Source organism: Pipistrellus kuhlii, unplaced genomic scaffold, assembly GCF_014108245.1.
Source record: "Pipistrellus kuhlii isolate mPipKuh1 unplaced genomic scaffold, mPipKuh1.p scaffold_m20_p_37, whole genome shotgun sequence".
Lineage (NCBI taxonomy): Eukaryota > Metazoa > Chordata > Mammalia > Chiroptera > Vespertilionidae > Pipistrellus > Pipistrellus kuhlii.
This window is the reverse complement of record NW_023425537.1, coordinates 5081324-5097995: the sequence shown is the minus strand read 5'-3', so window position 1 is coordinate 5097995 and position 16672 is coordinate 5081324. Positions and strand designations below refer to the sequence as shown.

At 64.5% G+C, this 16672-nt stretch overlaps 1 protein-coding gene across 5 annotated transcripts in view; it reads right to left on the bottom strand.

The window, feature by feature from the left end:
• Positions 1-420: 420 nt before the first annotated feature.
• The window catches only part of SRCIN1 (SRC kinase signaling inhibitor 1), a 64838-nt gene continuing 48586 nt past the window's right edge, over positions 421-16672 (bottom strand). For 3 of the 5 annotated variants that reach the window (XM_036461390.2, XM_036461391.2, XM_045570828.1), the window contains 8 exons: positions 15400-15530; positions 15104-15251; positions 14572-14818; positions 13876-14110; positions 12199-12353; positions 11751-11903; positions 4941-5087; positions 421-750 (listed from right to left, as the gene is read on the bottom strand). In XM_036461390.2, coding sequence (XP_036317283.1) covers positions 616-750; positions 4941-5087; positions 11751-11903; positions 12199-12353; positions 13876-14110; positions 14572-14818; positions 15104-15251; positions 15400-15530 — 1351 coding nt within the window. In that variant the 3' untranslated portion in view covers positions 421-615. Of the gene's footprint in view, positions 751-4940; positions 5088-5590; positions 6470-10603; positions 10727-11750; positions 11904-12198; positions 12354-13875; positions 14111-14571; positions 14819-15103; positions 15252-15399; positions 15531-16672 lie in introns of those variants that run through there. The other 2 variants (XM_045570826.1, XM_045570827.1) reach the window with 2 other exon arrangements.

Sequence of the window (16672 nt, the reverse complement as noted above, 5' to 3'; positions counted from 1 at the left end):
GCCCCTCCGAGCACCAGCATCTTGACTCCGGGCCCACCAGGGAGCAGAGAAACAGCCGCGTCCAGAGTTCAGTCACGTGAAAGCTGGGACAGTGGGGCGCCTCCAGGGCCAGAGTCTGCCCGGGGCCCCTTTCCCGGCCTGGAGGGGTTGGTCCGACGTCCAGCTTCCGGAGGAGGGAGAGCAGCGGCTCGCGGCTCCAGGTCCGGTGGCTCAGAGTTTGTGTGGAGAGCTCTTAGGAAGTTGGGGGGGGGGGGGAGGAGGACGGGGAAGGTACAGGAACTTCAGGATGGACTTGGACAGAAGAGCGGACAAAGAGAAAAGGGAGGGAAGATGATAGGAAGTGGGCCATCTTAGAACAGGAAGTCAAAGGGGAAGGCGGTGTGTTTTGGATCTTCGTTTTACTGTTTTGCTTTTTATTAAAAAAAAAAAAGAAGAAGAAGAATTAAAAGTGAATCGTTTTTTAAAAAACCAAAAACACCAGCAGGGGGTGGGGAGAGAGAAGTGAGGAGGGCCACACGGGCAGCCCTCCCCGGGGTCTGAGGATGGAGGGGGGAGGGGGTGGAGATGGAGGGGATCGGGGAGGGGGCGAGCGGGGGTGGAGGCGGGAGGGGGCCTCTAGAAGGAGATGGAAGAATTCCTTGCCCCAAACGAAGTCAATACGGGGATAGAGGTTCTGGAAGCCGAGGGCTTTTCTGAGACAGGGCTTGAGGTCTCATTCGACCCGCTCATCTCTTTAGATGGTTTAGTGGCCTGGAACACAAACAGGGGTCAGGGGTCAGAGAGAGGAAGGGAGAGCCTGCATGCTGGCCCCCAGCCGAAGCTTTAAAGTAGGAAAAACCTCCACATAGCCGAGAGAAAAGCAACTGCAGAAGGAAGAAACCATCTGAAGAGAGTGGTCCCTTTGAGATGGGCTGGGGGGGGGGGGCACAGCAGGGCAGAAGGGGGCACAGAGCTGGACCGAAGGGCCTGGGCACGGGGGTGGGGATACAGGTCCGAGGTTACTGAGAGGAAAGCGAGAGGGTGGGACAGAGAGACCAGAGATGGCACCAGGGCCAGCAGACGGGGAGACAGGTGGGGAAGAGGACAGGGGAGGGAGGGAGGAGAAATGAAGTGTTAGCGGCCGCAGGCGCATGCCCTCAGAGCGGTCAGGGAGCGAGCAGGGAGGGAGCAGGTGGGCTCGCAGTCGCGACCCCGCCAGGGGCCCTTCCTGCTCAGCAGAAGGCTGATTCTAAGCTAAGGTGACCAGGCGTCCCGCTTTTGGCGGGACAGTCCCGATTTTTAACAATTTGTCCCGCGTCCCGCTGCATTTTTAAAAAGTCCCGTTTGGTCACCTTATTCCAGTGTTTCCCAACCTTCTCTCATGATGAGAATCACCTGGTGGAGTTGTTAAAACACAGATTCCTGAATCCCAACTAAGAAGTGCTAAACTAGAATTTTTGGGAACATATAGGTAAAATTGCATATCTAACTTAGTGCTCTGTATATAAAATCTGTCTTAGAGCACTAGTTAAGTATACAATTTTACCTATATGTTCCCAAAAATTCTAGTTTAGCACTTCTTAGTTGGGATTCAGGAATCTGTGTTTTAACAACTCCACCAGGTGATTCTCATCATGAGATAAGGTTGGGAAACACTGCCTTATTCTAAGCAGAAGGGGTGGCACCTGAGGAGTGAGCTGGTCCTCCCCATCCACCTGACCCCCGACCCGGAAGGAAAAGGCATTGGCTGCAGTGAGCCTCACTCCCAGCTGCTTCCTGCACAGCTGCTTCCCCGGCTTGGAGCTGGGCCTGAGGAAGGGCGCTCACTTCTGGGACCATGTCTGATGGTTAGAAACAGCCCCATCCCTTCCCGCCTCCAGCAACTCCCTGCAGCTCCCTGGAGGTTTGTCTGCATCACCTCCACCTCCAGGGGAGGATGTGGGGCGAATGCAGAGCCCCGGGCCGGCTCCAGAACCCCCCTCTGGTGTGGGCTCCGGGGCCTGCACAGTAGGCAGGCGCCTCGGCTGAACCCGCTGCACATGGCAGAGAGGGCCCCTGGGTTAGGGCCACACGCCGGCCGGGCCTCCTCCGGTCCCTCCTGGCCTGGCTTAGCTTCTAGCGTGACAGCCTGTTTATTGATAAAGAAGACAGAAAGGAAGAGGATGGAAACAGAGCCGTGGCCGGTGGCCAGAGACCTCCTGCCGGCTAGGTCTGCGCGGGGTCAGTCTGTTTCCCACGACCTGTCTGACAGCCAGCGGCCGGGTCAGCTCTCTCAGAGGCCTTGCCCCCAGCAGCCTGGAAGGGAAATGAGATGGCAGGCCGCCTGACCGCGGACAGAGCCCGCCCTTGCTGCTGGTGATCCTTTCTGCCCCCCCCCGCCCCAGCCCCCAGCGGCTTATTCACCGGGGTTTGCTCACCACCCTGCAGGCTACAGGCTACCCCCCACTCAAGACACATTCCCCCTGTGGGTCTCCCGCCCCCTCCTCTGCTGTGGCCGCCCGTTCCTTACTCAGAGGGCTCCGGCCACAGGATCCTCCCGTTCACTCAGGCCTTTGCCCAGAGCCAGGTGCCAGGCATCGCCCCTGGTTGGCCACCGGGAGCTCTCCCACTCCGTCACTTACCCAGGGCTCCCGTCGGGCCCGCCCCTCCCCCTTCCCCATTTACAGTTCTTTCTCCCGTGTCCCCCGCGTCTCTCCACATCTCCCCGAGTCCCGGGCCAGCTGTTTGATTCCCTTCTGGCTGTCCTCTTTGTTCTCAACGCATCTCTAGTTAAAAGCTTTTCTCTGTTCCTTCCTTTTAGCACTTGTCAAAAGCCTCCACCTGTGTCTATTCTGAGCTTCGGTCTTTAAAACCTGCCTTCCCGCTCGGGCCTCTACTTGGCTCCTGCATTCACTCACACTCACTCACACACACACACACACACACTCACTCACACTCACTCACACACACACACACACACACTCACTCACACTCACACACACACACACACACACACACACGCCCTCTCTCACAGTGCAGGGTGCAGGACCTCCAAACATGGGTGCTTGGCAGTCACATGGGTGGGATGCCCCCACCCCAGCCCCACCCCCTGCCAACCTCTTCCTCACGGAGCCCTCAGACAGCTGCTCAGGGAGCCTGGGTTCCGTCGAGCTCTCTCGGCCACAGTCCCTCAGGAGACTGGCTGCAGCCGCTGCCACCATCCACTCCCTGAAGCTGAGGGAGTGCGTCCAGCGGTGCCCGTGGCCTTGCCCTGTGCTGCTCAGAGTCCTGAGGCGATACAGCTGCTGTCTATGAGGCTCCTGCCGCCTGCACTCCCCCAGCCAGTCCTTCCCTGTTGCTCCCAATTACGCCCGGAGGAGCGGGCATGGTCACCTGTGCGCCCGCCAGGCACCTCCCAGGTGTCGGGCGTTCCGCTGGGGGGTGGGGGAGGGGCTGGGACTGTTAGGCTGAGCCCTGCCCCCTCCTCCTCCTGAGGGACGCGGACTGGCAGCCCCTCTGTGCCCACACGCTGACCTGTCCCTCCACTCGGTCCCCGTGCAGGTGCAGGTCATCCTGACGCAGCAACCCTGCTGGCACCGCCGCCAGGACCATCCCCGGTGCCCCCTACCCGCTGCCCACAAGCCCTTCTTCCTTGCTATGTGCCCCCCCACACCCAGGGAGGTCCAGCTTTCTGCTCTCACTAGTCCCTGGGTACCTCAACATCCCTGTGCTTCCCCTCCGCCCTCTGGGGGTCCCTTCATTGCAGTCCGTTCATCTGAGCCATCGGAGCGACGCCGTGGGTGTCAGTTCCCAGCCCTCGGCGAGGAGGGGTGTCCCCAGGCTCACAGGGGCACCCAGACCCGGGTCCCTGCACCCCTGGGGATCTGGCCGCCGTGCCATCCCTGGGTCCTGAGCACAGCATCCAAGGGGTTTTTCTCGATCGTGTCTCTGGTTTCTCTGTAGCACCGGCACCTCTGTACCATCTCAGAACCCCCATGTCCCGACTTCGGGGTTCCTGGGTGCCAGTCCTGGCTCTCATCCACCTGGCTCTGCACCCCTGTGAGTCCCTTTCCGTCCCGGACCTGTCCCCTCAGCTGTAAAGGAGGCGGCTGGACCCACCCATTTCTAACCTCCGGCCCCTGAGCCTAGAACCTTCTGTATGTCACAGCATCTGGACATTTCGCAGCCCCAGCACCCAGAACAGGCCTGGCATCCAGGACCTGCTGAGAAATAGTCCCCGAACCAAACCCGGGCCCTAATGGCCTCTCATCCAATGGCAGACACCTGGCCCGGCACACACCTCCCAGGTGTTCCGCTTTCCACCGGGCACCATGGGGCAGAAACGCCCACGGCGAGGTCAACTCTACACCCCACGCCTGCGAGCCAAATCTGGAACACTCCTGCCCCTCCTTCCCATCTGGGGTGAAGTCTCTCCCGCCCAGCCCGCCCCCCAATCCGATGCCCACAGGAACACACTGAAGCCCAAGCACCAGACTGAGCTGCAAGTACAAGCTGGCTTCTCCCTCAGCTGGGAGACGGCCCGGGAGCTCAGAGGGAGGCTGACATGAGATTTGGGGGCGGGGGTCCCCACAGAGCAGGCAGATGTGAGAGTGGAGAGAAGGCAGTGGGGAAGAGGGGAGTGGCAGGAGATTAAGGAGCATCAAAGTCCCCCCTCCCCCACCCCAGGGAGGGCCAGGTCTTAGAAGGACCCCATCTCTGGGGCTGGTGGGGACAGGAAGCAGCTGGGGAGAGGGCCTCTCTCTGGCCCTGCGTGAAGGCCGGGGCCAGGGAGGGGCCTGGCTGCAACCCCAGCTTCTCACCCAGACCCAGAGGAGAGGGGATGGCTCCAGGGGCCGCTGGGCATCGGGTGGGAAGGTGACCACAGGGACAGTGGCAGGAGGTGGCCGCACAGCACGGCGGGGGCGGGGGCGGGGGCGGGACTGGCCGGGGCCAAGGTCCTGTTCCCACGGCGCCCACCTTACCTGCTGCTGGGCCTGGATCCGCATGTACTCGGCCCTCTGCTTGCCATGCTTGCTCTTGTCGGGGCTGCCGGCCTGGCCCTGGGCCGCCTTCAGCCTAGAGGCCCCTGGAGTCACCACCTTCATGGGCGGCACGCTGCCTCCGCCGCTCTGAGGGGAGAGGAGCAGGCTCAGGTTGGGGGGCACGGGGTGGAGTGTGTGGAAACAGGAGCCCCAGGCACTGGGCGGGGTCCAGACCTCTTCACTGGGCCCAGGAGAGCCTCCCGGGACTCAGGGCCACTCTCTGAGGAGAGGTGACAGGGTACCTGCTAGGTCCCTCACCACTCTGCTCCCCAGTGAGAACTCTTGGGTGGTTTCCTTGGATAGCCCAGAGGCAGCTGGCACGCCCTGGGGGAGCCGCTTCTAACATGAGAGCTCCTAGTCACACCCCACTCCCAGCAAGGGCCCCGTCCTGAGCCCAGGAGAACAGGCCTGAGATGGGGGGGTGGGGGGACCATCTTTATAATGGCAGCCCCAGGCCCACATCTCCTCCCAGTGGGGGGATGGGGGTGCAGTCTCCCCAGAGATGGGCCGGTCCAGCCCCCTTGAGCCCCTCGAGGCCCCAGGCCTGCCCAGGAGGGCCCTGGGCGTCCAGAGGCGCAGGCAGAGAACCACAGAGACAGAAAGAGTCACACAGGGGTGGGGAGGGGGGAGGGGACAGAGGGCGAACGCTTTATTTGTGGGTTTACAGATACAGAGCAGAGGAGAGGCCCTGGTCCCTGCCAGGCCCCGATGGGCTGGTCCCTGGGGAGGCCAGCTTCCCAGCCTCCTCGGGCCCAGCCAGGAGCGTGGCAGGAGCGGAGAGAAGGCCAGCGGGAGGAGGGGGCCGTGTGGGTGCTCCTGCAGCCCCCAACTCCCTCCAGCTCTGAAGACGGAGAGGCCGGAGCACGAGGGCAGGAGAGGAGGACAGGGGAGGAGGCAGCCACCTTGGGCCTGGGGGGCGGGGGAGGGAGGCTGCCGGGGGGCCTCTCGGCGGGGGCCGTGCCCATCTGGCTCAGCGTGGCTTCCAGCTCCCGCAGCGTCTCTTCCAGGCTGTCCCTCCGCCGGGTGGCGGCGCCCCGCCCTGGGCAGCCGAGGCCGGCCCCGGGCTGGCCCTCACAGGTCCCGCTGCCAGGCTGCGCGTCGTGTGCAGAGCCCTCGGGGGTCGCCTCTGGGGGCGTCTCGGCAGAGGAGGGCTCCTGAGTCCCGTCTGGGGCTGGTCCCCGAGAACAGGGGGCCCTGGCTGCTCCCTCTTCTGCACGGTGGCCCCCCGGCCCCTGCCTCCTCAGAGGGGTCCCTGCCTGCTCGGGCCTCGGGCCGCTGCTGGGCCCGGAAGCCTCGGCCACCAGCTCCGGCGGGGCCCTCCCACTGCCGACCAGGGTCCGGGGCCTCGGGACGGGGGTCGCTCTGGGACCCGGTTCCCCGAGCCTGGCCTCCGGTGGGGAGGGAGGGTCGGGGGCACACTCCGTCAGGACGATCCGGGGGATGCGCAAGGCCCTGGCGCCCGGGGCCGCCTGGGGGGAGAAGAGAGAGGAGGGAGAACATGGTCCCTGCACACCAAGCCACCGGAGCCGAGATAGGGGTTCGACGATGGGTCAGCCCAGCCCCTTTCTCCCACAGAGGGGGAAACTGAGGCAGGGGAGGGGCCTGAGTCAGCCGGCAATTAGAGGCAACGCTGGGACAGGAAGTCAGGCCTCTTCCCAACGCACCTCCCGTCCCCGCCTCCTGGCAGAGATGCCAGGTTACCTAGGAGCTCAGACACAAGCTGACTCCTCCGTACCCATGAGTCCTGGGAGGAGCAGCTCTCCCAGGCACTCCCCGGGGTTGGCCTCGCTGTGTCACCACACAGCACTGTGCGGGGCGGGCAGAGAGCCAGTGAGCTCAGGTGGGCATGGCCCAGCGCAGGGCCTGGCGCCCTGCGGGTGCTGATCAGCACCAGCTCTCCTGCTGGATCGAACTGGAGGACGGAGGCCAGCGGCCTGGGTGGGTGGAGACCGGATGTCGGCCTCTGGCCTCAGAGGGTCGGGCTCTCATCCTCGTCTCAGGCCAGAGACTGCCGGTCCCTCCACCCCCAACGTTCTGAACTTCCTCCCAGGGTTTCCCCGCCAGGCGGGGGCGGGGGAGCTCGGTGGGACCAAGTCCCTCTGCTGCACACACACGGGCTCGGGCGAAGCCTGAGCCCCCGTTTCGGTGTGAGCGCCCCTCGCTGTGGCTCTGGAGGGGCCACAGAGACCCCCCAAACTGAGTGAGCCCTGGTCTAAATCTGAGCGCCAGCTTCGTGCCAGGCTCTGTCACACGTTCGCCTTCCCCTTTAATCCCCAACGTAACCCACCACCTGGCTCTCATCTGCTTCACAAGGTAGAAACCAAGGGGGGGGGGGTGTCATGTGACTCACTCAAGGGTCATGTGACTTCACTCATAGTGGCAGCACCAGGACTTGAACCCAGGTAGTCTGGCTCCAAGTCCAGTGCTCTTTCCACTCAAAGGAGCCACAGGGAACATTTGGGGGTGGGGCAGCAGGGTTCCACAGCCTCCCTCCCACCAGCCCTGCCACCTGCTTACCTGAAGATGGGGGTGCAGACTAGGAAGGCAGAGAGGGTGACCCATGCCTGCCCGGCTCCACTGCCCGATGGTGCCTCGGGATGCAGAGGTGAGCGGGCCCCAAAGGCCCGGGGAGGGGCTTTGCCCGCTGGGCCCCTCCCGAATTGGCCCCGAGCCAGCAAGGGGCAGGGGCTGGGTGCCGAGGGCACAGCCCTCTGGGGGCAGCCCTCATCCCCAGACGGCTCCTCGTTCGCTCTGTGTCCATCCTGTACCCAGCAGACAGCACTGTCCACCCATCTGGTGCCTGTCTGCTCCCGTGGCCAGGGAGACGAAGCACCACCAGGCCTCGAGCCAGGCCGGAATCAGCGGGGGCCAGCACGGAGCCCACTGTGGGCCCAGCGAGCCAGCAGGCGGGCGAGCCTGTGCGACTGGATGGGAGGCTGCCGCTCAGCGCGGAGGCCCTTCGGCCCCAGTGACTGAGCAGAGGGAGCGATGCCCCGCCCACCCTCCGGGTCGCCCTCCCGAGGCGCAGGCCCCAGGGGTGCAGACAGCCAGTCCACCCCCAGGTTCCCGAGAGAGAGAGAGAGAGAGAGAGAGAGAGAGAGAGAGAGAGAGAGAGAGAGAGAAGGGAGTGAGTGCAGCGGGATAGCAGCAAGGACCAGAGTTAGAAAGAAGGACGTCCGGAATGCAGAAAGACACGGAGCCAGCAGTCAAGGAAGAAGGGGGTGGGCGTCTTCCATTCCAAGCTCCCTGACCAAGAGGGCAAGATGGGGCCACGGGCCTGAGCGGGCCTCGAACCACACCAGGTACCAGACCTCTGTGGGGAAATGAAACCCCGCCGGGCACAGGCAGCAGGGGAGGGGGACAGGAGGCCGCGGGGGAGGGGGACAGGAGGCCGCGGGGGAGGGGGACAGGAGGCCGCGGGGGGGGGACAGGGAGGCCGCGGGGGGAGGGGGACAGGGAGGCCGCGGGGAGGGGACAGGAGGCCGCAGGAGGGGGACAGGAGGCCGCGGGGGAGGGGGACAGGAGGCCGCAGGGAGGGGAAACAAAAAAGGGGGGGGAACAGAGCCGCGGGGAGGGGGACAGAGGGACGGCCGCGGGGGAGGGGACAGGGACAGGAGGCCGCGGGGGAGGGGGACAGGAGGCCGCAGGAGGGGGACAGGAGGCCGCGGGGGAGGGGGACAGGAGGCCGCGGGGGAGGGGGACAGGAGGCCGCGGGGGAGGGGGACAGGAGGCAGCGGGGGAGGGGGACAGGAGGCCGCGGGAGGGGGACAGGAGGCCGCGGGGGAGGGGACAGGAGGACCGCAGGGAGGGGACAGGGAGGCCGCGCGTGGAGGGGGACAGGAGGGCCAGCGGGGGATAGGGGGAAGGAGGGCGCAGGGGAGGTGGACAGGAGGCCGCGGGGGAGGGGGGACAGGAGGCCGCGCGGGGAGGGGTACAGGAGGCCGCGGGGGAGGGGGAAGGAGGCAGCGGCAGGGGGAGGGGGACAGGAGTGCCGCGGGGGAGGGGGGACAGGAGGCCGCGCGGGGGAGGTGGACAGGAGGGCCGCGGGGGAGGGGACAGGAGGGCCGCGGGGGGAGGGGGGACAGGAGGCCCGCGGGGGAGGGGGACAGGAGGCAGCAGGGAGGGGGACAGGAGGGGTCGCGGGGGGGAGGGGACAGGAGGCCGCGGGAGGGGGACAGGAGGTCGCAGGGGAGGGGACAGGCAGCGCAGGAGGGGGACAGGAGGCGCGGGGGAGGGGGACAGGAGGCCGCGGGGGAGGGGGACAGGAGGCCGCGGGGGAGGGGGACAGGAGGCCGCGGGGGAGGGGGACAGGAGGCCGCGGGGGAGGGGGACAGGAGGCCGCGGGGGAGGGGGACAGGAGGCCGGGGGGAGGGGGACAGGAGGCCGCGGGGGAGGGGGACAGGAGGCAGCAGGAGGGGGACAGGAGGCCGCGGGGGAGGGGGACAGGAGGCAGCGGGGGAGGGGGACAGGAGGCCGCGGGGGAGGGGGACAGGAGGCCGCGGGGGAGGGGGACAGGAGGCGGGGAGGGGGCCAGGAGGCGCGGGGGAGGGGGACAGGAGGCCGTGGGAGGGGGACAGGAGGCCCGGGGGGGAGGGACAGGAGGCCGCGGGGAGTGGCGACAGGAGGCCGTGGGGGAGGAGGGGGACAGAGGGCAGCATGAGGGGGAAGGAGCCGGGGGGGGGGGGTGGGAGGGGGATGGGACCGGGGCCGCAGGAAGGGGGACAGGAGGCCGCGGGGGGAGGGGGACAGGAGGGCAGCGGGGGAGGGAGGACAGGAGGCTTTGTTGGGAGGGGGGACAGGGAGGCCGGGGGGGGGAGGGGGACAGGAGGCAGCGGGAGGGGGACAGGAGGCCGCGGGGGGGGGGGGGACAGGAGGCAGCAGGGGAGGGAGCGTGGCGGAGACTTGTCAGGTTCTGAGTTGGACTTAAAGTAAGGTGACCAGACGTCCCGCTTTTTAACAATTTGTCCCACGTCCCGCGGCATTTTTAAAAAGTTCCGCTAGAGACCGGTTTGGCTCAGTGGTAGAGCATTGGTCTGCGGACTGAAGGGTCCCAGATTCGATTACGGCCAAGGGCATGTGCCTTGGTTGCGGGCACATCCCCAGTAGGGGGTGTGCAAGAGGCAGCTGATGGATGTTTCTCTCTCATCGATGTTTCTAACTCTCTATCCCTCTCTTCCTCTCTGTAAAAAATCAATAAAATATATATATTTTTAAAGTCCCGACTTTTGGAAAGAATCTTAACTTAAAGTCATCTAGTGATTGGACCGAGACAACACCCAGACTGCGGCCAGACCTCACTCAGGCCGCAGATTGGGACAAAATGCCCAGACCACCAGGGCCGACCCGAATGGAGCCTGCAGGAAGAGGCAGGCCCAGGGGCCTCTGGCTGCAGGGCTGCTGGAGTCCAGGGATGGAAGGAAGGGCTGTGCACCGGTCCTGGGAGGGGAGAGGGGGAAGGGGGAGTCCAGGAGGCAGAGGCTGGGGCAGTGGTGGGGACCGGGGATGTGACTGGCATCTTAGCAGGTGAGCGTGACAGGTGCAGAGAGGAAGCTGTGGAGGCCCAGGCAGAAGGAGCGCCGTGAGAGGTGGGGGCGGCCTGTTACCTTCCATGTGGGGCCTGGGGCTGAGCCCCCGGGGGGCCCTGAGTCCTGGGGGGGCAGCAAGGTAGGGATCGGCTGGCGGCAGGGCGTGGGGGGGAGGGGAGCCACTGAGCTTCTCTCAAACACCTGGGGAGCAGAAAGTGGGGGAACGTTTGGAGGAGGCGCGCAGGGAGGACAGTGGGGTGCTGGCCCATGGCTCAGGCACCTGGGAAGTGGGGCCTGGGCTGGCCCTGGGATCCCAGCTCTACTCCTTGGCCCCCCACAACAGTCACTGGCCACTCTGCCCTCCCATGTGTCTCGCCTCCAGAATCCCTGGGGGCCCAGGGCTTCCGGCCACTCAGAGAGGGAGGGGGCTGGGAGCACGGGGTCCGAGTGACGTGGGCCTAAGGGCATTAAATGTTCAGAGAGCATTCAAGGGTGGTGGTCTCAGAGCACGGGGGGGGGGGGGGGGGGGGGGGCGCGGTCTCAGGACAGTTGGGGGTGGTTCTCAAAGACTGAAATCAAAAACCTTTCCCGGCCAGTGTGGCTCAGTGGTTGAGCATTAACCCACGAACCAGGAGGTCACAGTTCGATTCCTGGTCAGGGCACAAGCCCAGGTTTGGGGCTCATCCCCAGTAGAGGGCGTGCAGGAGGCAGCTGATCCATGATTCTCTCTCATCATTGATGTTTCCATCTCTCTCCCTCTCCCTTCCTCTCTTTGAAATCAATAAAAACATATAAAAATATTTTTTAGCCAAAACCGGTTTGGCTCAATGGATAGAGCATCAGCCTGGGGATCGAAAGGTCCCAGGTTCAATTCCGGTCAAGGGCATGTACATCGGTTGCGGGCACATCTCCAGAAGCGGGTGTGCAAGAGGCAGCTGATCGATGATTCTCTCCCATCGATGTTTCTAACTCTCTATCCCTCTCTCTTCCTCTCTGTAAAAAAATCAATAAAAATATGTTTAAAAAATAATAATAATTTTTAAATACCCAAACCTGCAAGGAGAGACTTTAGATACCCCCCCCCCCCCGACACTCACACACTTTACAATGGAGAGAAAAACTGAGGCAACCTCTTGGGGTCCCGAACAGGCCGGCACCCAGCGGGAAGCCCGAGAGTCCGCCCCCCGTCCCGGTGCAGCCCTCCCGCGGGCCGGCCCTGACGCACCTCCAGCTCCGCGATGATGCGGTCCTCGTCGTCCTCGTCCTTGATGGCGGAGGCCATGATGGGCGGGGTGGAGGCGGGGCGGGCCACCTCGGACACCGTCCGGCGCAGCTTCACCTGGGGCTTCTGCACCTCCAGCTCCTCGGACTCGGCCTTCTGCAAGGCCCGGCCCCGTCAGGACCAGGCTCCGCCCGCCTCCCGCGTCCGCTCCCCTGCCAGGCTCCGGCGGCTCTAGACCATCTCCCACCCGCCCTGGCTCCTCCCGTCCTCCCAGGGGGGGCCCCTGCCCCTGGGGGAGCCCACGCCAGACGTGGGGTCCCTGTTGGCCGCCTTCTCCCCCCCCTCCACTTCCTCTGAGAGGGGGGACCGCCCGGAGCGTCTCTGGAGGCCCCTCAGGCACCCCCCCCGCCCCCCAGCTCAGCCCCCGCAGCCCCAGCCCGGGGGGTGGTACCTTGATGAAAGTGGAGTCCTTCTTGCTGGTGACCACCACCTCCCCGGTGCGCGTGGTGGTCAGGCCGTGGGAGGAGGGGAAGCTCCGGCGGGGAGGGGGCGGCGGGGGCGACTTGGAGGGCTTCTCCGTGCGATACCGGGGCACCGTCAGCTCGTCTGCAGCAGCCAAGGGGCGGCGGTCAGGGGCCCGGGCCACCTCTGGCTCTCAGGGGAGTGACCTCGCTTCCCCCTCCAGGCAGGAGGGGAAAGGACAGGGGCTCCTCCTCCTCCTCTCCCACCTCCCCCTGCAATCCGGCCCCTGGCCCCATCACCCCTCATCCCTCCAGACTCAGCATGGGGTGCATGGACCAGCAGCAGCAGCCGCGGAGCACCTGGGAGCTCGTTGGAAATGCAGAGGCTTAGGCCCCGCCCAGAGCCGCCGGGTCAGGAGCCAGAGGGGGGCAGGTCCTCAGGGGATGTCAGGTGCGCATTCGCGTTGGAGAAATGCTGTTGTGCTTCACCCCTTTCCCACCCGCCCGCAGCCTGGCCCTGCCCGCCGGGCTGCCCCCTAATTTCCCTCGTGGTGGGGACAGTTTCCAGGGCAACGTGCAGAAAAGCCACTCACACCTGGCATTTCTCTGCCTTTGACCCTCCGTGGCTCCCATTCCCCAAATCCTCATCCGCCCTCCTATCCCAGCACCCTCTGCACCTGCCCATCGCTCAGCCTCAGCTTGCCACGCCCCTGCCTGGACCCGCCGGACCCTCCAGGCGTGGGCACACGCCGTGTCCTCTCCCCAGGGTGCCCGCACTCCCTGGCCAGGGAAGCACCTCCTTGTTCTTAAGACCCCAATGGGGAGAGCCCTCCCACGGGGAGCCCTTCCTGGCCCCCCCCCCCAGGGCTCCTCGGGGACAGCTCAGCACCAAGCTCACCCCCACCACACACTCAGCACCACATCCTACGTCTGCGTTACACACCCGCCCAGGACAGAGGGCGGGCGGGCCCCACTGAGCCGAGTGCCCTCGTCTAAAGGGTGGAATTACCACTGGGGGCGTCACAAAATTGTAAGAATTAATATGTAGGAAGCGTTTGGGGCGGTTCTTGTCACGTAGTAAGTGCTTGATAAACATACGTGTGAGTATCAGTCCCCCACGAAATGTTAAGCTCCTGAAAAGCAAGCAGTGTCTTATTCCTTATTCCCTGCACCTAGCGCACAGTAGGTGCCTGGCAAATACGTGTGTGGCAGGAATGAATGAATGAATGATGGCCGTCCTTTCTGATTCGGATTTGTGCCTCCCCTGTGAGCTCCCAGGCTGGGGTCGGGGGCTGGGAGCACAGGAACCGTGTCTGTACCGATCGGCGATGTACCCTATGCCAGCATAGCCTGGCTCCGGGCATGTGCTGGGTCAGAGGTACCGACAGAGGGCTCGCTGCCTGGGTTTGCTCTTCCTCCCTGCGTGGTCCCCTCAGCAGCTGTCATGGCAACGGGGAAGCCCTGGATGGGTCCAGCTCCAGCCCAGACTCTGCGCCTCCTTCAGCGGCTGAGGGTCAGGCTGCCGACGTCCCAGCACCCCCTTCTCCGACAGCCCGATCACAGCATTCTCACTCCCCCGCGCTGCCCCCATCAGCCTGAGGGCTTCTGACAACGGGGCTTCCCTTCTCTGGGCTCCCCACCCGCCCCATCTCCCATCTTCCTCGTACCTGAGCCCCTCCGTCCACTGGGTTCGGTGCGGGGGGCTGCCTTCTGGCCGTGGGGGGCCTTGGCGGGCTTGTGGTCAGGGGTCGGGGCGGGGCCCGGGTGCGCCTTGCTCGCACAGTCCAGGTCGGGGATGGCCTTCAGCAGCTCCGCCTGTGTCTCCTCCAGCAGCCGGTTGATGTCCTTGGCGCTGTACTGGGTGAGGGCCGCCCGCTTCTCCTCCCAGTCCCGCTCCGCAGCCTTAAGAGGAGGGGGCAGGAGTCAGGGCTACAGCGGCCGCCCCGCTCCTGGGCCTCTGGGGCCCAGCCCCTCCCCCCAGGCACACATGCCAGGGATGGTAAAGGAAGCCGCCCGTGTGGCCCAGCCCCCAGGAGACCCGAGAACGTCCCCTTGAAAATGACAGTCTTTCCCCAAGTCTGGAACGCTACCTTCTTTATAGACTACTCTCCTCGAGATATACTTAGACCTGTTCCGGGACATTCTCTTTCCTTTCACTGACCGCATAGTCTATGCTGGTGCTAACGCCACACTGCTTTAGCGATGATGGCTTTAGGATATGTTTTCCCGACTAGCAGGCTGAATGTCATCCTCAGTCAGTATGCTTCTCAGGCCTCCTCCTTCCCCAGGAAAGGTTTCCCATGACGACCAGGCCGGTGGGAAGAGCGTGTGAGCCTGGCGGACCCCTCTCCCGGGCCCCGTACCTCGACAGGCACAGCCTTGTCCACGCTCCTCCTGCCGAGAGCGTCCAGGCCTTTGGTGGGGTTGCCCCCCTTGGGGGCGGGCGGGGCTCCCTCCGCGGGTCCGCTCAGCTCGTGGAGGGTCAGCGGGGGGCTGGGGGGGGGCATCTCAAAGTCCAAGCTCTTGTTGAAGTCGGTCTCGGCCGTCACCTTCTTAGGGGACTGACTCAGGAGGTTGTTGGGGGGCGGCCACACACCCTCGTCCACTTGCCTGGGGTCGGAGGAGGTAGAAGCGGCTGTGAGACCAGCTGGGGGGGGGGGCGTGGAGGGGAAGCCTGGCCTGAGGGAGGCGGGGTGTAGGGAGGGCTCTGGGGTCTTGCAGGACCGAGGCGAGGGCCTGGGGAGGAATGCCTGCAGCCAGACAAGCCTCTGACAAGTCAGAGCTGCGGTGTAGCCCCAGTTGGACGTCAATGGCCTTTAAAAGGGGAGTCCGGACAAGGGGCCGGTGTGTGCCCCCCGTGGGAGGTCAGAGGTCAGAGGCCAGGGGTGGGATGACCTTCGGATCTGGGCCAGCGTGTCCGTGACCCCGCGGCAGCGCTTGAGCAGCCCGTCCAGGCGCTGGGGCTCCTCCTTCAGGAACTTCACGGCCTCCACCTCCACGCGCAGCACGACCCGCATCTTGCTCTGGAGGCCTGGGAAGTGAGCTGGGGGCACCGGGAGGGGTGCGCTGAGCGGGAGCAGCTCAGAGGACGGGGAGGAAAGGGCAGTGCTTAGACGGAGGGGAGGGGCGGGGGGGGGCAGCAGGGACGCCCACCTGGACCACGTGCCGCACCCCCCGGCCCCCAGGCTCACCCTTGAGCTCGGTCAGCGTCTCCCCGAGCTGCTTCAGCACCAGCGCCTTCTCCTCCAGCTCGGGCCCGGGCACCAGCCGGTGGTTGTGGGAGACGTCCCTCTGGATCTTCTCCACCGCCTTCTCCAGGTCACTGCGCCACAGAGAGACCCCCTCAGCCCCTCTGGCCCCAGCCCGGCCCCCCTGAAACGGGGCAGCTGGGAAGCAACCCGGCCACCAGGCAGATCCAAATGAAAAGCCATCCGCCAGGCCATGTGCCCCAGGGAAGTCGGAAATGCCAGATCTCAGGGCCCCGGCACCTCCTTGCGAAGTCCTGGTGTTAGCCACACCAGCTCCACTCTCCCTCCCTGCACCGCGCGCCTCCCGTCCTCACGCTGGCTGCCGAGGAGGCCTCGGAGAGCTTGGCAGCCTTTCAGAGCCAGAGGCAGCCGCCCGGGCCCCGAGGTGGCTCTGCCGTGTCCACCTACCTTTTCTCAAATGATCCAGGCGCTCGGCCTCTTCCTTTGAGGACAAAAGTGCTTTTGCTTTTCAAGGGCTGATGCTGAGCCTGTGCCGCTTCAAACCCCCTTCTTTCTCAAATGTAAATCAGACCAGGCCGCCACCCCTGTGCGGAACCTTAGGTGGATCCCATCGAGCTGAGGCTGAAAGCCAAGCTCTCCCAGGCAGTCCTCAGAGAAGGGCATAAGGGGAGCAGGTGGAAATTTGCCTCCAGAGTCAGACAGACCCAGTCCCAGCTCTGCCCACCCCCGAGGCGTACTCTCCACAGGCCTCAGCCTCTCATCCAGAATATGGGGGTGGGAAGTTCCTTCCTCCTGGGGCCAAGGCAACCATTAAATCAGCGAATGCAGCCGGGAAAGGGGAGGCATGGGGGTCAGGCCCTGGGAACTGATCTTCTTTTCCTTCAGCCACATCTCTTGTTCTTCTCTCTCTCTCTCTCTCTCTCTCTCTCTCTCTATCTCTCTTTTAAAAAATATATTTTTATTGATTTCAGAGAGGAAGGGAGAGGGAAAGAGACACAGAAACATCAATGATGAGAGAATCATTGACTGGCTGCCTCCTGCACGTCCCCCACTGGGGATCAAGCCACACCCAGGCGTGTGCCCTTGACCGGAATCGAACCTGAGACCCTTTAGCCTGTAGGCTGATGCTCTATCCACTGAGGCAAACCAGCTAGGGCTATTTTTATCTCTCTTGCTTCTGTTTAAAACCATCCAGAACTTCTCTGAGTCCTTGGATGTGCTGCCCTCTCTGAGCTGTGTGTGTGTGTGTGTGTGT